We start from the raw sequence: 24233 nt of genomic DNA, 5'->3' as shown, positions 1-24233 counted from the left end.
CAAAAAAAAAAAAATCTGATTTAAAAACGGGCAGAGGATCTGAATAGATATTTTTCAAAAGAAGACGTACAAATTGCCAACAGGTAGATTAAAAGGTGCTTAACATCATTAATCACTGAGGAAATGTAAATCAAACCCACAAGGAGTTATCACTTAATACCTCTTAGAATAGTTACTATCAAAAAAAGACAAGAAAAATGGGGCACCTGGTGGCTCAGTTGGTTGGGTGTCCCAATTCTTGATTTTTTTTAAATTTTTTTTTTTCAACGTTTATTTATTTTTGGGACAGAGAGAGACACAGCATGAACGGGGGAAGGGCAGAGAGAAAGGGAGACACAGAATTGGAAACAGGCTCCAGGCTCTGAGCCATCAGCCCAGAGCCCGACGCGGGGCTCGAACTCACGGACCGCGAGATCGTGACCTGGCTGAAGTCGGACGCTTAACCGACTGCGCCACCCAGGCGCCCCTCAATTCTTGATTTTGACTTGGGTCATGATCTCATGGTTCATGGGTTTGAGCCCGCACTGGGCTCTCCCTCTTCCCCCACTGTCAGCACAGAGCCTGCTTGGGATTTGCTCTCTCCCTCTCTCTCTGCCTCTCCACCAATGCTCTCTCTCAAAATAAACATTTAAAAACAGAAGACCAGAAAAAAAAAAGGTTGGCAAGAAAGTGAAGAAAAAACAAAATCTTGGTGCACTATTGGCAAGAATGGAAATTGGTACAGCCACTATGGAAAATATGGAGGTTGCTCAAAAAACAGAACTAAAAATAGAACTACCATAAGATCTAGAAATTCCACTTCTCTGTATTTATCCAGAGAAAACAAAAACACTAACTTAAAAAGATATATGCAGCCCTATGTTCACTGCAGCATTATCTACAACAGCCAAGACATGGGAACAACCTGAATGTCCTTCAATGGATGAATGGATTAAAAAAAAAAAAAAAATGTGATGTATACATACAATAATTATTCAACCATAAAAAAGAAAGAAATCCTGCCATTTGCAACAACATGGATGGGCCTTCACAAAGGGCATTATGCTAAGTGAAATAAGTCAGACAGAAAAAGACAAATACCATACGATCCTTGTTATAAGTGGAATCTAAAACACCATCATCACCACCACCACCATGAAGCTCAAAGATACAGGGAATTGATTGCTGGTTGCTAGAGATGGGGACGGGGGATGGGTGAAATAGATGCAGGAGGTCAAAAGGTACAAATTTCCAATTATAAAATAAATAAATCATGGGGGTGTAATGTACAGCACAGTGACTACAGTTAAATGATACTGTATTATACATTCAACAGTTGCTAAGAGAGTAAATCTTAAAAGTTCTCATCTCAAGAAATAAAATTTGTAACTATCCATGCTAATGGTGTTAACTACACTTACTGTGGTGATCATTTCAAAATATATACAAATAAAAACCATTACACTACATTTGAAACTAATATAATGTCAATTATATCTCAATTTTAATTTATTTTTTTTTTCGTTTATTTATTTTTGGGACAGAGAGAGACAGCATGAACGGGGGAGGGGCAGAGAGAGAGGGAGACACAGAATCGGAAACAGGCTCCAGGCTCTGAGCCATCAGCCCAGAGCCTGACGCGGGGCTCGAACTCACGGACCGCGAGATCGTGACCTGGCTGAAGTCGGACGCTCAACCGACTGCGCCACCCAGGCGCCCCTATATCTCAATTTTAAAAAGACAATGTATCTTAAAACTGGCAATATAACAATTGAAAAATGAATCAGTTACAACTTAAAACCAAATTTTGTTTTTAAGTCTATTTGTTTGGGAGTAGATTTTGTTGGTTTTATTTTGTGCTCTGTTTCAAATAACTCTGAGAAGCCTCCTTCCTAAGTAGTTCATTGAAACTTCCCCATACCTCCCACATGGCCAACCTCTACACAAAAGTCTCTATTCAGATAGAAATTATCATCCTGTTTATGCCTTACCAGGTGCTCCCTTTTTAAACCTCAATCTTAAAAATGTCCCCAGGAACAGGTCCCCTTAAATTGTGACACATGATGTCAAATTCCACACAGTGACATATATAACAGGAATTACATATTTTGAACCACCTGAAGCTTAATCAATGAAGAACTTAAAATCTCTGCCTATATCTTCAAAGAGGTTAAAGATTAGAGCTCAAAGACATAACTCAAGGTCTATAAGAAAGCGGGAGTTTGGGTTTGGCTTGGTTTAGTTAAATGAACACGAGGACATGTCAAGACCTCTGGGGTATATTTACGGATCCTCAAAGGAACTTGCTAGAGTGGCCCAAAAGTCACTTAACTCCTAATCGGTCCAAAAGTCACTTCACTGTTAATTCATCTTTGACATAAAAACAATTATTCATTTTTTAAAATGCACTCATTTTAAAAGAATGATAGGCAAATTATATCAAAAGAAGTCTAGTTATATTAAATATAAGTATTAGATGCCACCTATTGAAAATTACAAAAACAGGGGTGCCTGGGTGGCTCAGTCAGTTAAGTGTTCAACTCTTGATTTTGGCTCAAGTCATGATCTCATGGCTCGTTAGCTCAAGCCCTGTGTCAGGCTCTGCAATGATAGTGCAGAGCCTGCTTGGGATTTTCTCCCCCTCTCTGCCCCTCCCTTGCTCATGCTCTCTCTCTCTTTCTCTCTCAAAAATAAGTAAACTTTAAAAAAATAAGTAAATTTTAAAAATAAAATTACACAAACAGGGAGGGAAATACATGTGTAATATTGTCTCCAACATTAAAGAATATAAGTAAACTAGCAAAATGTTGTTTATGTTTTATACTTTATATCACATCTTTAGAAATCACCCCACATCGGGGCGCCTGGGTGGCGCAGTCGGTTGGGCGTCCGACTTCAGCCAGGTCACGATCTCGCGGTCCGTGAGTTCGAGCCCCGCATCAGGCTCTGGGCTGATGGCTCGGACCTGGAGCCTGTTTCCGATTCTGTGTCTCCCTCTCTCTCTGCCCCTCCCCGGTTCATGCTCTGTCTCTCTCTGTCCCAAAAATAAATAAACGTTGAAAAAAAAAAAAAAAGAAAGAAAGAAAAACAAAAAAAAAGAAATCACCCCACATCAATAAAGAAAAAACTGGTGAATTTTTTACTGCAAATTATTCCACTGTATGAATAAATTATAACTAAAAAGAAAGAAAAAAGGAAAACGAGCATACAGGATTAGACACGAGAATCTCTTCTCCACCATGAGTCAAAAACATACCTGTCTTAGAAATAATTTCTTAGAAAATATATACAATAAGTTTTTACAGTGAATTGATCAGAGGACTCCATGTAAGACTTCAGGATATGGCATAGGCTTACAGCAGGAAGAGGTTAAGTACAATGAGCTGAAGACCAAGGAACTCAATAAGAAGTATTTTGCTGCTGAATATTTTGGTATGATCTTCTGGTTTAATGGGCCAGGAGAAGAAATCTACCAAATTTCATCACTCTCCTCCCCCACTCTCCATGGTTTTACCTTTGCTCAATATAACCCAAACTCTTCAAAATACAAAGCAAAAGAAAAAATGTCCAATACAAGAACCCATTGCTTTTTAAATGTTCAAAGGGAAGTAGAGAAAGAATCTTCAACATTTGACTACAGTTCTCCTCGCTCCTCTGAAATGCACACACCATTTTCACTTTAGTTCCAAAAGTCTTCAACCTGCCTTCCTTCTCCATTCATCAAAGGGGCTTGCTAAAACTCCAGATGCCCAGTCCCCACCCCACAGGACTGAATCAGAATCCAGAAGGTGGTTCTGATGTGCAGCCTGAGTTAAGAATACCACGTGGGATGGGGGCACCTGGGTGGCTCAGTTGGTTGAGCATGCAACTCTTGGTTTTGGCTCAGATCGTGATCCCAGGGTCATGAGATCAAGTTCTGATTCTCATCCTTTCTCTCTCTCTCTCTCTCTCTCTCTCTCTTTCTCTTTCTCTCCCTCTGCCCCTCTCCCCTGCTTGTGCTCGCTCTCTCTCTCTCCCTCTAAAAAAAGAATACCACACAGGATGAGCCCAAAACCCAACTTTCAAAATAAAAGCATACATATCCATCTATGTAATTACTGAATTAACATTAAGTAACATGATTCACACATAGCCTGTGAAAAACAATCAGTGAATATCAACCTCAAAATGCTATCCACACCCCCCATTATATATATATATATATATATACATATATACATATATATATACACACACACATATATATACATGTATACACACATACACACACACCAAAATCTTAACTAGAAAGTGGAATGGAAGATATTCTCAAATATTAAAACTGTGGAATTAAAAAAAAATATCTAAACAGATAATACTTTTTAAACTACAGTGGATGCATTTATTTCAAAGCTGTACCACTTCAGAGACACAAAGTCAATTTTTAAATGAGCTTCTCTGCTACATAAGAAATGTTATTATGTGCTTTCTCTGCTCTTTGGAAAAAGTTTTTTGTTACATAATTAAATGTTAAAATTACTGAACTGGACAGAAATCATAATAACTACCCAGCCACCACCCCCTCCCCATCAAAAGAAAAGTTCATTTGAAAATATTCATCTATGATATATTAGTCTTCTGCTTTACACTTTGAGCTCAATGGCTATGATAGAAATGATTTTTTTTAAAGAAACTGAGTTCTCAAAATCAATGTGAGATTATACCACCCCAAACCTTAATCTTTGCTGCCACATGAGCACACACAAAAAAATTCCCCCTATTAATCAGACCAGGAGTACAAGCTCCTGGAGAAGACCCACAGTATTTAAGTAAACCTCAGGTATGCGGTTGTTCAAAGGCCCCAGTGCAAAGGCTACGCGAAAGGTGAAAAAGACCTGCCTCCTGTAGTTGACAGGTGTAAATCCAAGGGCAGAGGAAGCAAAAGTGAAAGGGCTAGAGTTGGCTTAGTTTTCTCAGTCCAAGAGCCATCATTTCAAGAGTAAATATATATTAAAAACTCACAATGACTCACATTTCAAATCCTGAATTGAGTATATTTATTATTAAACAGTTAAGGCATACAAAAAAATAAAAATAGTAATATAGTAACTACCTCTGCCTCCACACACAGCTTAAGGGAAAACAGTCTAGCCCCTACATCTGAAACCACCTGAGTGTCCTTTCACAATTAAATTTTAACTAATATTTACAACTGCTGCAATAATCTTGCGTGTTCGCTTGTTCCCAGAAAATCATCCTATCAGCCTCTGGTTCAAACTTCTGGCCTCAAGTAAGGTTCAATAAAATTGAGTTTTCCATTCTGTCCATATAATTAATGCACCTCCAACGCTTAGAACATTCTCAGCAATTCATGTTTTCCATTTGGGAATGGGTCACCTACAGAGCTTCCACCACCACAGTAACAGATCATGAGAATCACATTAATACAGAAGGCTTTTCTAGAACTGCACTCCTTCAACGTAATGAGGCGACAACATGGAGAATATTTTTATACGCATTACAAGAATAGCTGCACTCCTCAGTCAGAGTTGAATTTCCATCAGGGTTACCGTCCCTCACCACAAATCCCCAGGGCTCATGGAAAAAAACAAACCTGTTCAAAGAGCCCGCTCCAAAGCATAGGTATTCCAGCCAAGTAAAGCTTCAGGGGGGAAAAAAAGAATAATTTTTCATAGTCCTTCAAGCTATTTAGAAAAATCCCCTCACAGATATTTCTTTAAATGAAAGAGAAAAGTAGATCGAGGACTCCCTAAATGCAACATAACCAGTGTCCTTCCTAAAGAAAGGCCACTGAAAGAGAAACAAATAAGGTAATCTTCCTCATAATTTTCATAAAACTGAATCTTGTTAAGCAAGTTTACTTTATTGCAAACACAGCATATTTCTAGGAGGCTTGCTATAAATGTAACCAGGTATAATATTCCTTATTAAATAATTCATTTTATTTTTATTTCACTGGCCTCTCTCTTTTCTTCCCTCCCCCTTCCCCCACCTCTACCAACTCTTTCAATCCTAGAGATATCCATCTGGGCATCAGACCAGGACTTAAACTGTGCCAAATCGCAGTGCATCTGAAATCCACTACCTTTTTTTTTTTACCAGCCAGTGAAAAGCCTTGAGCAACAGTCAAAGGAAAAAAGAAAAGGGAATTCACGTCACAAACAAATTATCAATTTCTCTGCCTTCTACCCAAAGGACTGCCTGTCCTCTGGCATTTTCCCCTTTGCTAACCCTTAAGAATAAATGACAGAGACTAGAAGCGAGAAAGACTGGGACAAGTCTGGGAGCAGCAGGCTGTATCTCCTACAACTGGCCCTCCCTCGGCAGGGCTATGATGCCAGAGAGCCTGGAGAAGCTTATCTCATAGCCCAGGGTCTATGAAAAGGAGGGAAGAGACAGAGGGATGTATAAACCGAATTAATACTGTGCAAAATTAATAAGCAGTAAGTTCAGGGACAAATGAAGAATCATCCAGCAGCAGTGAAATAAACTACCTTGTAAATTAGGAGACTCGGCAATATGCAGAGGTCAAACGCAGAGTTTCTGGAGTCAGAGCAACTGCATTCTAATCCCAGCTCTGGCACTTTCCAGCTCTGTAGCCTTTCTCACTGAATAAACATTCATTGCTCACCTACTAAGAGCTGGGCCCTAGGCTTGATGCCAGGGATGTACTGGTCCCTGCTCTTGTAGAATTAAATTCTAGTGGGGAGGACATTAACAAACACACAAAACAAGAAAAATGCCAAATAGCAATATGAACATATAGGAGACTGGGGCACCTGGGTGGCTCAGTGGGTTGAGTGTCCGACTGTTGATTTTGGCTCAAGTCATGATCCCAGGGTTCTGGGATTGAGCCCCACGTCGGGCTCCATGCTGAGTGTGGAACCTGGTTAAGATATTCTCTCCCTCTCTCTCTCTCCCTCTACCCCACCCTTGCTCCCCGCTTGCTTGTTCTCTCTAAAATTAAAAAAAAAAAATTTTGAAATAATTTAGTAACTTAAATGCACAAATATTTCTATTATGCCAGGCTTTTACACTGCCCAAACCCAAGGATTCAGGGAAGAAAGAGAAGAATCTTCATAAACCCAGATTTAAGTGATCAATATACTCTCAATAGCAATTTTTTCCCCACCCAATCTCTACCCCTCCCCCAAATCTAGTCCCCCAAAAGGAAGAAATTTAGAGGAACAGATTAGTATTAAAGTTTTCCTATAAGAAAATTCACTATATTTTATTTCCCAAAAAAATAAAATTCCCATGGAGAAAAATATGTATCTTAAACGTGTATCTCTGCTAATTTACAAATTATTTTCAGTACATAGTTTTGCATTTTCCTTTAAAATACTGAAAAGGTCAAAAATTCAGGATAGAACACATCCAAGGAAGATCTTTAAAAATATGCATTATATGTAGATGATTCCTTTGACATAAAATGAACTAAAAATCCCTTTTCAATACGTAAATTTTAGAGTACTATGAGACCTGACCACCGTATACTAATATTTACCTTAAAAGAATCAAAAAAGTGCCTTCCAGAAAGCAAGATTGGGACTAATACAGGCCCATTCAAATCCAAATTTATCTACGGACTTTTGCAACATAATCCAGCCAAAAGAATGTGATTCATATCTCAGCTATGCAACAGCTAACTTTTCAATGTGTTGTGAAGTAGGTGCCACCAAAGTAACAGTCATAGCTGTGGCATTAAAACACTCTAAGCAATTTGAGAGTCTTTAAAAATGTAAGAACTACATAATACAGACTCATTAAAGAACTTTAGAAAATACAGATGAGCAAAAAAGAGAAAAATGATAATGCCACAGTACCAAGATGAACATATGCTCTGCTAAATCTTCTTGAAATAAGTATTTCCCACATATAGGACTTCATATTACACTTTTTACTTAACGATATCATGAATGTATTTTATACACATCCATAACATTTTTGTAAATGTACAACATTCTACTTTACGTATATACCCTATTTTAATTAGCTCCACTGAGATTCTACATGATCTGTTCCGATGCCCTACACTAGAGGAACAAAGCAGGTTAACCACTTATTTCCTAAAGTTATTGGCCCATGACATTGGTTTTTGAAGTATACATCAGAACTTGTACTCCTTCACAAATACTTTGGGAAATTATGACTTAACCAATCCTCAGTACTGAGTTTTTAAAGTGTGTCCAATGTTTTTCTATTATAAAAATGCTATGATCAAATTCTTGCTTGTACATGTCTGTGTACTCCCTCGGGGAAAAGTCTAAAAATAGAGTTACTGAGCCAATGGTATTTATATGGTAAAAACATGAGAATTTCTGCCCAACTGTCCCCCAATAATGTAAGAAAACTGGCAGTCTTTTTAAATGATAATATTTCATTTAAAGAAGAGTTTAGAAGTTATGTGTATTCATCAGATATACTCAATATTTTTTAAACTTATATAATTACTTTTCTATGGACATGGCTAGTTATCAATATCAAAGGTCTTACTGTAATGGACATTGACTCAGAAAACTATCTAAGAATATGCCTCCTCGCAACTTATAGACCATGACAAACATGGATATGTTAAGTTGTGTCTTTTCTTTTCCTCTTTGTTACATTTACATATTTCCGGATTTACATTCTGTGCTCTTAAGAAGATATTAATAATCTCTTTTATCTACATAGTACTTTACACTACAAAAACACTTAAACAGAAAGAAATTTAGAGAAAACATCCTAAGAGTGTACTTTAACACAGGATATTAAGCTGTACCTCCAAAAGATCCTTACAGTTACACAACAGTAGCTACATATTTAGAGCCAAGACTATAACAACCACAACTTTTACCAATTAACCGACACCACTATCATGGAGGGAAATATGTATCTTAAATGTGTGTCTCTATTAATTTACAGATTATTTTCAGTACGTATTTTTGCAATTTCAAATAATTAAGAAACAGGATCCTAACATAGTATAAAGATGGTTCACACAGCAAAAACAGGGATTAGGTTCCTTTTTTTGTTTTTCAAGTTACACTGGAAGTAATTTTATACCTCAAAGTAACTCTCAAAGTTACTTAAGTATAGTGTTCACACCCAGGGTGGAGTTCTGTGTAATTTTCAAAAGTCAGAAAGTCCCTGTCTACTCAAAAATATCTCCCCTTAGAGCCCGTCTCAGAATCATATTTGAAGATTTTTAAAAATGCAGAAATTTTTTATGCAACAGGTCTGGAGGGGAGCCAGTGCATCTGCATTTTTTAAAGCCTCCCCAGTTGTTCATTTGTACAGCCAGAGTCAAAAATCACTCAATTACATATATATAAAAACGAGGAAGAGAGTGGTACCCTTCAGTCCCCAATCTAAATGTCACATGAAAACCATCAATCTGACTTAGGTTACCCATGTGAAAAGTGTACCTTCAGGAGACTCATAAAAAGTTTCAAAAAGGAAAGCAAAGGTAGATATCTGTTGGCCTGACACTGGCCACCAAAAAGACATGGTTATGTAAGGATATACGGTAATGGAAGCAAGACTCAGGAAGAACCACCTTACCAGAAACTGTGCTACTTTGTACTTTAAGCACGTAATCCATTCAACTTCATAAAACTTCGAACAAGAAAAAACTGCTCAGCTGTGTGTCTGTGTGGAAAGTGGTGGTCTCATCAAGGAAAAGCATTCAACTACAGGAGGCAGAAGGCATTTCACCAAACAGTGCCCATAAACATACAATAAGACCAAAATGAGTTGGCAATTAAGACAGGACACTCAGAGACCCATTCATTACTTTTTACAATAGTCACTTATCAGAACTGTGTTGCTCAAAAGAAGTTTGTCTCACAAGAACAATGCAAAAACAAGCCAAAAAAAAAAAAAAAAAAAAAAAAAAAAAAAAACCCATGTCTTCTAAAGTAATTTATTCATAATAATCCATCATTTTCTTAAGCTTCCGTTACCTACCAGATCTGGACTTAATGATGTCACTGAATTCATTCTGCCCATCATCAGGCCTGGCCTCATGTTCTCCATACTTGGCCATCTTTGCAGAGTTTCAATTTAATCCAAAGACTGTATTAAATCCTCTTTTTAAGACTTCCAGCTTTCTATAATGGTCCAGCTCGACATCAATACCTAAAGAGAAAAGGGAATGTGCTGACTGGGGGAAAAAATGTATATATATACATTTATATATACATATATATTTTTTATATACATAGTCATATACAACTGTATATACTAACCATTCATTCAGCTAATATTTATTCAGCAACTTCTATGTGCAAGGCACTGATGTGGGCAATGGGGATACGACTAAAAAAGAGACCCAGCCTCTGCCATTTTGAAGTTTATGGACACTAAGCTGTTAATTATATAATGAATTATTTCATTACAATACTGACATGTTGCAAAAGTACAGATGAGAACTATAAAGTAATATGAGCATACAGCAGAGGAATCTGACCTGCCCTGGGCAATTAGAGAAAGTTTTCTTCAAGTGAGATTTGAGCCAAGCCTTCAAGGAGGAGGAGAATTTCATTAGCAAAAAAAAAAAAAAAAAAAAAAGAGGAGGGAAGAGGAAAAGAAAAGAGCCTTCCATGTGAAGTGGTAGGAAGAATCATGGAGAATTCAAGAAGCTGAGCCAGTGTCTTTGGAAAGCAAACAGCCAAGAGGAGAGAGATCTGGTGAATTAGGTAAAGTACGTAGACAGGACCAGGGACAGGGCCTTGGAGACAAGGTGAAGGTTTTGATCTTTCTCTAGACAGGAAGGGGGATCCAATAGATGGCTTCAAGCTGGGAAGTGACATGATCAGATTTGCCTTCTGAAAAGACCATTTTGGTTTGTAGCTGGACCTCCAAGCTGGACCAGAATGATGGGTGAGGAGCCATGAAGACAACGGCAGGATACAGCAATTGTACATTAAAGAACCTAGAACATGGGCACATAGGTGTTGAATGAAAATTTCTTTCAATTAGTCTGTATATCTGAAATTTTTCCATGATAGAATTTTGAGGAAAAAAACTCCTAACTTCAACCAAGTCATCAAACTTCACATGACCAATAATGGGGCACCATGTGATACAATGGAAAATATACCACATCATCTATATAATATCCTTGCCAAAATGTTTAACATGAAACTTATCATGAAGAGACAAATCTAAACTGTGGATAGTCTTTAATATAAATTATCTAGGGGCACCTGGGTGGCTCAGTCAGTTAAATACCCGACTTCAGCTCAGGTCATGATCTCATGGTTCATGAGTTCAAGCCCCGCATTGGGCTCTGTGCTGACAGCTCAGAGCCTGGAGCCTGCTTCACATTCTGTATCTCCCTCTCCCTCTGACCCTCCCTCTCCCTCTCTCTCTCTCTCTTTCTCAAAAACAAATAAGCATTTAAAAACTTTTAAAATAAATTATCTAGACTGCTCACAATTACCAATGTTTTGAAATATAAAAACACCTGAGGGAGGGAGAACTGTGCAGGTTAAAGAAGACCAAAGAAACATGGCGACCAAGTGTAGTCCTTGACTGGATTCAGAATTTAAAAAATAAACATTTTGGGGATGATGTGAGAAATATGAACTGGGGCTATATATCAGACAATATTATTGAATCAATAGTAAAATTCTTTAATATTGGTTAATGGTTTTATCATTATGCAAGTGAATATCTCTGATTATAGGAGACACCTGATGAAACATTTACCAATGAAATGTGATAACTTCAACTTAAGTTCAAACAAGACAGCATATACCTGTCTATCTATCCATGTACAGTTATCTATCTATACACATACATACAGAGAGAGAGGGAGAAAGAGAGAGAGAGAAAGCAAAAGTTGTAAAATGATAAGTGGAGGGGTGCCTAGATGACTCAGTTGGTTAAGCACTGACTCGATTTTGGCTCAGGTCATGATCTCAGGGTTCTGAGCGTAGAGCCTACTTAAGATATTCTCTCTCTTTCTCCCTCTACCTCTGCCCCCCTTCTCTCTCTCTCTCTCTCTCTCTCTCTCTCTCTCTCTCTCAAAAAAAAAAAAAAAAAAAGGAAAATGGTAAGTGGGGACTGCAGAGAAAGAGCATATGGATGTTTACTCTTCTGTCTAGTATAATATTATAGGCAGAAAATGACTGGTCCAAACAAGGGTACCAGGAAAGAAACAGGTAGATATATGGGGTATTTAGATATCAAATACAGAAGATCAGTAGCATTTGGGAAGTGACTGGATACGAGAGGTGCAGAATACTAAGGTGCAAAAGGACTGCCCAGTTTTGGTTTGGACAACTGAGGGTGAGTCATTCGCAGAGCCGGGGAGCAGATAGGCCACTGGCGGAAGAAATAATGAATGCGGTTTGGACTTGCTGAGTTTGAGGTCCCTCTAAGTTATATAAGTGGAGATAGCAAAAAGGCATTTGGACATATAGGTCTGATCTCAAAAATGGTCTCAATTCAACATAAATCTGGATAGTTATATGTCAGATCCACTGACACAGATTTTGTTCTAGAAGATACATCATATGAATTCTGCTGAGTATAGCTATCACTCAGTAAAATAATCTTAGTCTTTAGTAATTCATTAGAATCATCTTCAGAATTTAAAGAATTAAGGATTCTACTTGGCAGCACCACCTTTTCTTTAAGAATGTCAGTAATTAGGTGCCTCTGAGTGGCTCAGTCGATTAAGCTTCTGACTCTTGACTTCAGCTCAGGTCATGATCTCACAGGTTCGTGAGTTCAAGTCCCACATCAGGCTCTGCCCTGACAGTGCAGAGCCTGCTCAAGATTCTCTCTCTCTCTTCTCTCTCTGCTCCTCCTGCACTATCTCTCTCTGTCTCTCTCTCAAAATAAATAATTTTTTTTAAATGTCAATAATTAGAGGGATGCCTGCTTGGTCAGCTGAGTGACTGACTCTTGATTTAGGCTCAGGTCATGATCCCAGAATCGTGGGACTGAGCCCAGTGTCTTAAGATTCTCTCTCTCTCTCAATCTCTCTCTATCTCTCTCTCTCTCCCCCAGTCCTGCTCTCTCTCTCCTTCTCTAAATAAATAAATAAATAAATAAATAAATAAATAAATATTTTAAAAGACTGTCAATAATTAGAGCTCTGTGTTGACCTGATTCTTCCTGGAACACAACGTCCCTACAATCCAGACAGAATCAGAATTCAATTTTAAGTTCAGCAACTTGGCTCTATCCTAACAGCCCCTTAAGTGGATCCCAAATGCCAATTAAATAATTAATTGTTTAACTGGGAATATAACAGTCAACACATCCAAACATTAATCTGCAAATAATGGGCATTAATTCATTTATTACAACAGATATCAGAACAAGAGTTTACTGCCAGCTAGGATTAGCCAACCCAATCATTTAAGTCAAGGACACACCATATGGTATTATTATTTTATAATATGTTTCATTTTGCATACTTCTGTAATATCTAGTATGTTATATATAATAATGTTTAATTATATGTAACATTCAAGGAAATACCATACTATCTTATAATATATATATGTAAAAAATAATTACCGTATATTTTTCCTAATCAGTCAGGAAAAGAATGTGTTCTAATAATAAAGAGGTCAAAATTACCAGAGAAAAATGTTTTAAGTGTTTAAAAGTTCGAGACAGAAGACAACTGGTGGACTGCTAAAGCTTCAGGAACAATTTTTTCTCCTATAGAGAGGACCATGTAGATTGGACCATCAGTCTGCCAAATTTTGAGTTTAAAAAAATTTTTTTTTTTTATATTGGTCTACCACTGTTAAGACTTTAGGGATTATTATAGGACTAAGTTCGTTTTGGGGGTTACATACCTATAAAAGATTTGCTGAATTCTTAAGTGTATTTTATTATATTCAAGAACTTGAAGCTTTGTTTAGAAGAATGCTTATAAAATTTTATTATGGGAAATCAGGTTTGTCTAACAAAAATTCTCTTTACTGAAAAGCAACTAACTATTGCTTTGAGAGACAGTTCTAACATTCTCTTTCATAACTGGTCTTAGCCAATGGTTTTCACTTCCACACTTGCCAAAGACCTCTCCCAATATCTCTTTACCCTAATTTTTTATTTTGCCACCCTAAGATCATTTCTCAAATCTTCTCTTCCTGATAAGCAAAATCCCTTATATGCTACAAAGATACAGCACAAAGAGGATCAGAGGACAAGGAAAGAATGGGAAGGAGAGAGAATCACAGAAGGCCATTTGAACAGTGAGAGCACTGACTGCCACTTGTTGGCAGGAAAGGGCAGGGGGACTCCGAGCGGAGTACTATCCCGCGAAAAGACACCTCCTTCTAAATCACCAAATGCTGCAGCAACTTATAAGTGGTTGTCAGGAGACAGAGTACAAGTTTGGTCCCTAGCACTGTGCCTCAGTGTGCCCTGTCCTCTTCCACACACACACAGGATGGAAGAGAGGCCATGCCATCTTCCACACAAAGCTGGGTGAGACCCTGAGAATGAATTAATGGGATACCGCCTCAGAAGCTGTAAGCCCTATACAATTGTAATTTACTGTTACCACTGCTTTGGGTCTCTGTTGTCTCCTAATTATGTTTTGCAAAGTTTAGACGGACCTTTCTCACTGAAACCAATGCACTCAACTCAACCTTCCACAACTCTTTATTCAGAACGTGTCTGGCTGGTCATAGGGGACAGAAGCCCTGAGTGTGTGACATAAACTTGGCGGTGAACGGGAGTGGGGTGGCCTTGCAGATAAAGCTAATGTTTTAATTTTAAAACAATTTGGCAATTAGACCACGTAAGAATACAAAATACATTCAACAATTAGCAATTATGACGGAAATGCGGTATAGGTCCTCGGGCAGAAAGCGTCCACGCTTTTTTACACCAGAAACCCAAACCCTGGATCGCTAGAGATAGTGGAAAGGGAAGCGAAGAGGCCAAGAATTTGCCGCTCTGCTTGAAACATAGTACCAAAAAACCGCCCAGTGCCAAAAACTGCCATTCATTCTCGGAAACGCTCCAAGGGAAGGTGATTAATACTGTTTACAGGAGCAATAAATTTTAGGTAAACACCCAAAGGAAAGTTAAAGAGCTGTCTCACTGGTCCCACAAACTCGGATGGAGGGAGCGGAGAATGACCCCGCGGAAACCTTGGCCCTGGCCGCCGGGTACTGTGGTAGCCTACGCACCCACGAGTTTCGCATTCCTCCAGCTCTCCCCTGACCCGCAGCGCTCCCCGCAGGCTGCGGTCCCCACGGCCACCAGCAACAGCCGGGAGGGGCCAACCGCACTTCCTGAGGCCCGTGCAAGTTACAATCGAGTGGATGCGGCTACTGCCGCGGGTCCCGGAGCCCGCGAGCCCCGGCCCCTGCCCGGACACAGGGAATCGAGGCTCCCCCAACTCGGCTTATTCCAGCCGCAGCAAGCGGTGCCCTGACCCTCCCGGGCGCGGCATGGGGAACTGACTTGCGGCCCTGGTGACCCAGGTGACCTGGAGGCTAGGAAAGGAGACTCTCTCCGGGACAGCCCAGAAAGCGGAGCTGATCGCCCCAAGTTAGAGCTGGAGCTCCCCAGTTCAACGTAAAACAAAGTGCGGGTCCCCAGGCTCTAGGAGATCGGGCACGTTTTCTCCTTCCCTTGAAACAACCCTGAAACAGTCCCTTTCGTAATCCCGGGCTTGGGGCAAAAGAATTCTCTTGTAACCGCGTGCCTTCTAAAAGTTGCACAGCCTAAAATTAGTGCTTTGTTGGCTTTAGAAGTGGCCTTGGACCACCAGAGCCTCGGACCCAGAGCCAAAAGGGGGCACGAGTTACCTTACCTGATGCAGCAAGTGATGCCAAGAGTACTGGAAGGTAGAAGAGGCTACCTCGGGGACACACACCAACTGCACGTCCCCCCGCCCCGTCCCCTCCCCGGAACCCCACCCTCGGGAGCAGCAACGGCTAGGAGATCCAGCACGTTTCCTGCCAGGCGGCCGGCGGCGAGCCGCTCCCCTACCCGCCCACCACACCGCCACCCACTTACCACTCGCTCCTCGGGGACACCTCGGGGCCCCGCCTTCCCGGGGCCGGGGCGTGTGTCACTGGCCATCCTAGGAGGCCACGTCCCCTCTCGGAGGTCACAGCGCGAGGCACGGGTACGCGACCCTCCCAGCCGGCGGGGGGAGGAGGGCTGGGGGAGCCGCACCCGTCGGAGGAGTCTGGGTCACTCCCCACCAGACGGATGGCGAGGACCTCCCCGCGGGAGCTCTCTCCGCGTTTCTGGCACCCTCCCTCTGCCGCCGGGGGGAGCCGAACTCGGGTTCCGAGGAAAGTGCACGAGAAAGTTGGTGACATCTCAAGACTCGGCCCCGAGAAGGAGATCGCGACGCACGGTGGAAGCCGCAGAAAGACCATCCTCCCGGCAGCCCACGCCCCACTTCCCGGGGCTGCGACACCGCACGGGCTTACCTGCTCCAGGACCCGCGGGCCCGCGCCGCCTGCCTGCCAGCCGCCGCCGCCGCCGCGTCCCGAGCGGGCCGCGCTCCTCTGGGCGTATTTGGGTCGTCAATGATCGCGGGGGAGTGTGCGAGCGTGAGTTCCGTGGAGCAACGTGCTTTAAAAAGGAAATGTGAAGGACCAGACAAATCCGAAAGGAAAAAAAAAAAAAAATTTTTTTTTTTTGACACCCGATTGAAAACGCCCCCAACTTGTGCAATCTTCCTGCCCGGTAGTTCCGCCAAAAACAAAAACAAAACAGTCCAAGCGCAAACCTGGAACGGGCGCGCCGGCACCAAGTTGGCCAAACACTAGAGAGTTTTCCGTCTGCAGAAACGACCCGGGAGAAGGGAGGCACCGCTCCCCGCGGTGCTCCAAGCGGCTTCGGGAGAAAGCCCGCGGCCGGCTGCGGCTGCCCGCTCCCCTCCTCCGAGGAAAGGCGACTCCACAACTTTGTGCGCGAGCGGCTCGCTCCGGCGGCTCCTCCTCCGCCTCCTCCCCCGCCGCCGCCGGCCTGCCCCTTTGTTGGAGAGCAGCGCAGGAGGCAGAAGAGGGAGGGGGCGCGCCGCCGTCCCCCCGGGAAACGGGCTCGCGGCCGGGCACCCCGGGGCCGGCCCTCCCCGGGAGGAGGCGGCCGAGCGCTCCCGCTCACCCCCGGCCCCCGGCCCTCGGCCCTCGGCCGCCGGCCCCCGCCGCCGCAGGCCCAGCAACTTTGTTCCGAGAGAGCCGCCCCTCTCGGCTCCGGTTCGGCCCCGGCCCGGCCCAGGCGGCCACCGCGGGCTGGGCTCCGGGAACGTGGCGCCCCGGGTCACCTGACCGCGCGCCCCGTCAATCAGCTCCCGCCCCGCGCTCCCTCCCCGCCCGCAGCGGCCGGCCCGGCGCTCGGCTGGCCTGGGGCTGCGCGCCCCGCGCGGCTCCCCGAGCGTGCGGCGCGCCGGGAGCTAGGAATGGATGCCTCGCGCAGCACCATCCCCTTTATTCAGATTACCCGAACGTGTGAGTCACGCCCCCACCTCGGGCAAACCGGGTAGTTCTGGAGATCTTGTTCTCTTCCAGAGGTAAATCTCCATTTGCCCCCTCCACTCACCCCACCTCCGTTTGCTGACGTTGCTGATTTGTAGATCCTACTTCCAAGGGTGTGTTTATTTTAGCTTTCTTAGTGTCGCTTTTAGTGTGAAGAGAAACTTGAATTTCGTTTTATATTCGTTCATACCTACAAATAGTGCCTATACTGGCCTTATTTTTCTTACTTTCAAATATACACCCACACCAACATAGACCTCGAATAGCCTGTCTCAAGGTTGAGGCGTTGGTAAAGAAAATCTGGGGAAAAATCACCGTGTATTTCCTGTGCATTTCTTTTATTTACATGTTTCACTCCTCGTGTGTTCTGTGCTTCTTTTACATCGTCATCATACTTGGGGATGGGGAGGGGGAGAGGGAGGGGGGGAGGACAGCAACCTAAGTTCCTAGTTCCAAAAAAAAGGAAAGGATGATTGATAACTGAGCAGCTCTGGCTTATTCCTGGTTTAATATTTGAAAGTTAATTTACGAGTTAGTAAAGATAAATCACTAGGGGATTTATTAAATGCTTTTTTTTCCCCCCAGAAAGAATTCCCTAGTTTTTTATTAGCTACAAAGTGAGATTCCCCCATCCCTAAACGGTGTTGGAGTGGTAGGAGGTCCTGAAAGATAGTGTTCTTTATAAGGTCTCTACCTTAGCTTCCTTGCTTTGGGGAATTTTCTTCATATAATCCCACAACACATCCAGGTGATTAACTTCAAGTGGATATAATTTATTCATTCACTTTTATTGGTTCATTCATTTAACAAATGTCAGTTTATGGCCTGCCAGTTCCAAGGCCCTGTGAATGATGCGAAGAAAAATCAGATAGAGATCTTGCCTTAAAGAATGTCAAATCTAACAAGCGAGATAAGGTATGTAAACGAATAAAGATATGCAAGGTCAGCGATGATAAGTGCCATAAGAAAAGGACACATCAAGTGCTACTTGGGTCTGTCTGTATCAAAGTACAATGAGGTTTACTGATAATTCTACAGACTCTTAAAGCTGTTCATCATGCACTGTATCCTCTTGGTTGAGTTTGATGGAAACTCAGATTCCTCCTTTAAAATAAAATTACATTGAAGCATTGAAGGAATTCGTTGCTTGAAATGATGTAAGTGAAAAGCACTTTGTAAATGGCAAAATGCTGGACAAATATTACTTTATCTAACTCAAAATTTTGAAAAACACACTTGCTTGGGGACCTAGAACCTCTGAGTTTCTTAACCACTGAGGGGATGTCTGGCTAAGCTTCCCCAAAGGCCATAAGGAAAGAGTCATAAGAGGACAGTCACCATCTGTACGGGAGTGACTCCACCCACACCTCCAGCTTCAGTGGCTGGTTACCTGGAACCTGCGTGGTATTTGTAGCCCTTCTCCCCTCACGGAGAGACTGATATTCTCTGTAGGCCATGGACAGAGACAAAATAAAGAACTTCCTGCTGTTGGGATGACCAAGAGGTCCCAAGCTGGTCCTGCTCCCTGTTTCCTTTGCAAGTGGAGAAACCACTTTTAGTGGAAGATTTTGACCACAGAAGGCCACGTTTCCATACAGCAGACAGTATGATCTTCCTTTGCAGCCTGAGAATCAAGTTGTAGGGAAAAGTGGAGACAGACTACCAGGAGGTGGGTAGCATTTAATGCACCTGCATCCAACATTCCAGCTGTGGTCCATGCACTGGGGGCATTGGCTTGTGATGACAGAACTCAATGGGTTTTGTCTCCCCACCCAAAAGAGCAAAGGAGAACATTCAGAGAAAGTGATAGGAATGTGGCCCAGAGTCTACCATTAACTCGAACTCTGAATTGCCCCATTGTCATCACAGAACAGTGAAAATTCCAGAAAACTGAACTGATATCACTGGGACAAAGCCCTTGACATAGGAGAAAATATGAGTAGTATATATATAGATTCGGATATAGAAATATATCCATCTTTACATATATATAATATAGAGAGAGATGATTCTACATAGATACTCTTCATATGTAGGGAACTGCATCCTAATATAAGAGCCAAAAAGAAAATCTTCTTGCTAAACTTTGTATATAATGAATATAGTATATGTAGCAAGAGTATATAAATGTGGTTTCTCTTTAAACTATAGACACATAGGGAAACACATAATATATAAAAAGCAGGGCACTCCTTCAGCTTTATCCTTGGTGTTGACTATAAATAAAGCCCTGCATGGAAGCATTTAAGAGAGGAACAAAGGTTAGGGAATTTAACTTTTCTTACCTTTTCCAGATCAAGAAAGTGGTTTATATATATTAGATACCAGAATACTTGCTGAATGTTGTTGCTGTATTCTTCAGTCAAATATCCAGTATTTATTGAGCAAGTTGAAAACAGATATAAATAAAATTATTTGTGATACAATTAAGGAAACTAATAATAATGCATGAAACTTTTAGAGACAAATTAGAATGAAGGCAGAGTTTCTCACACTTTCATGAGCTCAAGAATCACCAGGGAGAATATTTTAAATTCAGATTGCCTACTAACTCCAAGAAATTCTGATTTGCTAGGTCTGGTGAGGCCCAGGGAGCTGCAATTTTAATAAACAATCCATGAAGGTAGATCAGGATGGCTGGGGAATCTTACTTTGAGCCACTGTTCCCTAAGGAGCTGGCCTCAAATAGGCCACTTTGGATGATTGGAGGAGTCTAGAAATTGCCCTATAAGAAAAACATTGCCCACTGGATCGATCATAATTTCAAAATGCCCACAATTAGCTTTATCTCTGTGAGTTCAAGTGTTTTGTTCAGTTGTGGATCACCCTTGAGGTTGTCGAGGGTCATTAACACCTCAGGAGCATTCTGGGAAATTCAGCCTGCCCTGTGGTACAGAGCCTGGCAAGTCCTGACCAAATGCTCTGCAGAAAAAGTCTGCTGGCAGGAGGGGAGGGAGGAGAGGACTGATGAAGGTAGGGGAGTTGAAATGCGGGTCCAAAGAAGCTAAGGACAAAATAAAAAGACCAAGCGGTTGAGGAGAAAAGAGTAATTAATTGATAGTACAAAAGGAGAGAATAAAGGAGGCCCCAAAAGAGAAGCAAGAGGCAAAGAGAGAGTAGAGGATAAAACCCAGACCCACCTCTTCACATTGTGCTGCCCCTGAGAACCAGACAGCCCTCTGAGTAAAAGGAGTGTCCTATGTTGGGGTTATCAGACTTGTCACTTTTACTTGGTTTCATTTGCATTGCATAATTTGGCGATGTTGGTACTGGAAGGGATTTTACAGTTTCTCCTTCAACCCTCTTAGTCACATGTGGCTCCAGAAACAAATGACAAAGATGTAAAACAGGCTACGGGAGTGCATTTAGGTAACATAAAAATCTATTGGGGGGAAATGTCCAAATTACTAAGAAGTAAAGAGAGCATCCCTAGGTTATATAAATTCAAAGGAACAGGAGGAACAGAAGACAGAGTTGCTGAAAGCAATCAAAGCTGGATTTAAGTTGCCTGAGTGCTATTAAATTACAGTGATTTTGGCACAAAAACAGACACATAGACCAATGGAATAGAATAGAAACCCCAGAACTAGACCCACAAACGTATGGCCAACTCATCTTTGACAAAGCAGGAAAGAACATCCAATGGAAAAAAGACAGTCTCTTTAACAAATGGTGCTGGGAGAACTGGACAGCAACATGCAGAAGGTTGAAACTAGACCACTTTCTCACACCATTCACAAAAATAAACTCAAAATGGATAAAGGACCTGAATGTGAGACAGGAAACCATCAAAACCCTAGAGGAGAAAGCAGGAAAAGACCTCTCTGACCTCAGCCGTAGCAATCTCTTACTCGACACATCCCCAAAGGCAAGGGAATTAAAAGCAAAAATGAATTACTGGGACCTTATGAAGATAAAAAGCTTCTGCACAGCAAAGGAAACAACCAACAAAACTAAAAGGCAACCAACGGAATTGGAAAAGATATTTGCAAATGACATATCAGACAAAGGGCTAGTATCCAAAATCTATAAAGAGCTCACCAAACTCCACACCCGAAAAACAAATAACCCAGTGAAGAAATGGGCAGAAAACATGAATAGACATTTCTCTAAAGAAGACATCCGGATGGCCAACAGGCACATGAAAAGATGTTCAACGTCACTCCTTATCAGGGAAATACAAATCAAAACCACACTCAGATATCACCTCACGCCAGTCAGAGTGGCCAAAATGAACAAATCAGGAGACTATAGATGCTGGAGAGGATGTGGAGAAACAGAAACCCTCTTGCACTGTTGGTGGGAATGCAAATTGGTGCAGCCACTCTGGAAAACAGTGTGGAGGTTCCTCAGAAAATTAAAAATAGACCTCCCCTATGACCCAGCAATAGCACTGCTAGGAATTTATCCAAGGGATACAGGAGTACTGATGCATAGGGGCACTTGTACCCCAATGTTTATAGCAGCACTCTCAACAATAGCCAAATTATGGAAAGAGCCTAAATGTCCATCCACTGATGAATGGATAAAGAAATTGAGGTTTATATACCCAATGGAGTACTACACGGCAATGAGAAAGAACGAAATATGGCCCTTTGTAGCAACATGAATGGAACTGGAGAGTGTGATGCTAAGTGAAATAAGCCATACAGAGAAAGACAGATACCATATGTTTTCACTCTTATGTGGATCCTGAGAAACTTAACAGAAACCCATGGGGGAGGGGAAGAAAAAAAAAAAAAGAGGTTAGAGTGGGAGAGAGCCAAAGCATAGGAGACTGTTAAAAACTGAGAACAAACTGAGGGTTGATGGGGGGTGGGAGGGAGGGGAGGGTGGGTGATGGGTACTGAGGAGGGCACCTTTTGGGATGAGCACTGGGTGTTGTATGGAAACAAATTTGACAATAAATTTCATATATTGAAAAAAATAAATAAACATTAAAAAACTTAAATAAATAAATAAATTGACAGCAATTAGCTGTATGAGCTTATGGGACTTACTTGATCTTTAGCTTTGTGTCTATGAAATAGAAAGAATGCCACCCTCAAATGTTGGGAGAATCCAATGCTTGATATGAAGCATTCATCACAGTATCTGAGGTTTTTTACTCTTATATTCCTTCCTCTGTCTTAACTCAAGATGATTTGCTGCCATTTTGTGATTATCTTCATTTATCATTTTATTGAAAACTTTTCTGGATGGAACCCCCATTATCTGCTGAGGGGCTGGGTGTGCCAATGACAATAAGCCACAGTGGTTGTCTTCAAAAAGCTACTGTCTAGTGCAGGAGACCAACACATAATAGACAATTATAAATTATTATGAGTACATCAGTACAGCCAAGATGTAACGTGACCCAGAAGAGGGACATGTAACCCAATAGGAGGAGGACAGGGATAGAGGGTATCGAGAAGTGACACCTGAGTCAAGTCTTAACTGATGAATAGGAATCATAAAGGACATCTGTTGTCTTGCCTCTGCCCAGCATCTTTCCCCTCTTTTTAAAGGAACATTACCCCTTCCTTTGGGTAATTGTTCCAATCAAATTTTGTGGGGCTGCCAATCACATCTCCACCTAGCCTTGGGGGAGGTTCATGACTCCAGAACAGTCAACCATAGGCCTCAACCCCAGGCATAGTAATTAATCCAAGAGGGATAAAGGGAGATCTAGGCTAAACTCACACATGTCCTTTCAGAGGAATTTTCCAGAATAACACTGGAAAGGAAACTTCTCTTTTCTCTTTGGAATTAATAAACCGGAGTGACATAAAACTGAAACTACCCCCACAATCCTCCCCATGCCCCTCTCCTCCCCCTTCTACTTGAGTTCTATACCTACAAAAGGAGAAAATGAAACCATCACACAAGGAGCTGAAAAATATGGAGAAAATCTTGAGGACACGGGAGTCCTTGGTTTTCATGCACAGAGGCAGTGCCCTCTTTATAACCCCCTTTTTTATGAATGTTGGCTTGCGTTGGAATTCTATGACTTGCAACTGCCCAAGCCAGTCTAATGTAAAAATTAACCAGGAAAAGAAGAGGTCTAAGTGAAAGCTTGAGGGTAAGAAAGAGCATAGGGTTTATGTGTGTGGTGCTAGGTTGCAAGAGGAACATTTCCTTTTGTTGAAGTCCTGCTTGATCTCCCCAATTCCCTAGAGACCATGCTAGACATGCTAACCCAAATTCATCCACTGCCTTAGCCTGGTAAGGTAGGGATCACCATAGAGATTTCTAGGCCATTTTTATGTATTTCATCTACCTAGATTATGCCCCACCCATAGTAGAATTGAAACATGTCCTAATTCATGACCTATTTGGTAATAGCCCTAAACTTCAGCCAGCTATGACTGCTTCTCTATCCAGGGCCAGTCTTCAGGTTCCTGGATACACCCTTAGGTCTACTAATAGATACAGCCCTGTAGCATTGAGAATCCAGCCTGGGTTGTGCCTCTCCTGCTCCAATACAATTCTGCAGACAGGAAGGCTTGATTAGGTGAGGTCAGTGTTCCTGACACCTCTCTGGAGGCCAAACATTCCATGGCCAGCTGACCGATTTGAAAGGGAGTGACTTTACAACCCAGACTGTCTCCAGAGCCCCTCCTTTCGCAGACTCCTCCCTCTGGGCAGCAGCCTCTCTGAACTGTGGAGACATGGCCAGCATGACTTTAACCTGAGCCTAACTAAGTGATGATATTAACCAATGGGCCCTCCATTTTTTTTTTTTTTTTTTTTTTTTTGCATCTAGAAAAACACCCCTACTGTTTTCAAGTGGATGCCAAACTCTTCTGTGTA

The 24233-nt window shown here is 41.8% G+C and overlaps 2 protein-coding genes across 4 annotated transcripts in view; one reads left to right on the top strand and one right to left on the bottom strand.

Moving 5' to 3' along the window:
- UTRN (utrophin) overlaps positions 1–16499 on the bottom strand; it is a 519130-nt gene extending 502631 nt beyond the window's left edge. For 2 of the 3 annotated variants that reach the window (XM_045499918.1, XM_045499921.1), the window contains exons 1-2: positions 16392–16499; positions 9931–10101 (exon numbers count right to left, since the gene is read on the bottom strand). In XM_045499918.1, the coding sequence (XP_045355874.1) occupies positions 9931–10009 (79 nt within the window). In that variant the 5' untranslated portion in view covers positions 10010–10101; positions 16392–16499. Of the gene's footprint in view, positions 1–9930; positions 10102–15760; positions 15842–16391 lie in introns of those variants that run through there. The other variant, XM_045499919.1, reaches the window with a different exon arrangement.
- LOC123609962 (formin-like protein 5) overlaps positions 16491–24233 on the top strand; it is a 59403-nt gene continuing 51660 nt past the window's right edge. The window contains exons 1-2 of the mRNA XM_045500940.1: positions 16491–16514; positions 16655–17476. Coding sequence (XP_045356896.1) covers positions 16491–16514; positions 16655–17449 — 819 coding nt within the window. The 3' untranslated portion in view covers positions 17450–17476. The remainder of the gene's footprint in view (positions 16515–16654; positions 17477–24233) is intronic.

The sequence above is a fragment of the Leopardus geoffroyi genome, chromosome B2, assembly GCF_018350155.1.
Source record: "Leopardus geoffroyi isolate Oge1 chromosome B2, O.geoffroyi_Oge1_pat1.0, whole genome shotgun sequence".
In the NCBI taxonomy this organism is placed as follows: Eukaryota; Metazoa; Chordata; class Mammalia; order Carnivora; family Felidae; genus Leopardus; species Leopardus geoffroyi.
Note: the sequence above shows the minus strand (reverse complement) of the source record. Positions and strands in the feature narration are given on the sequence as shown.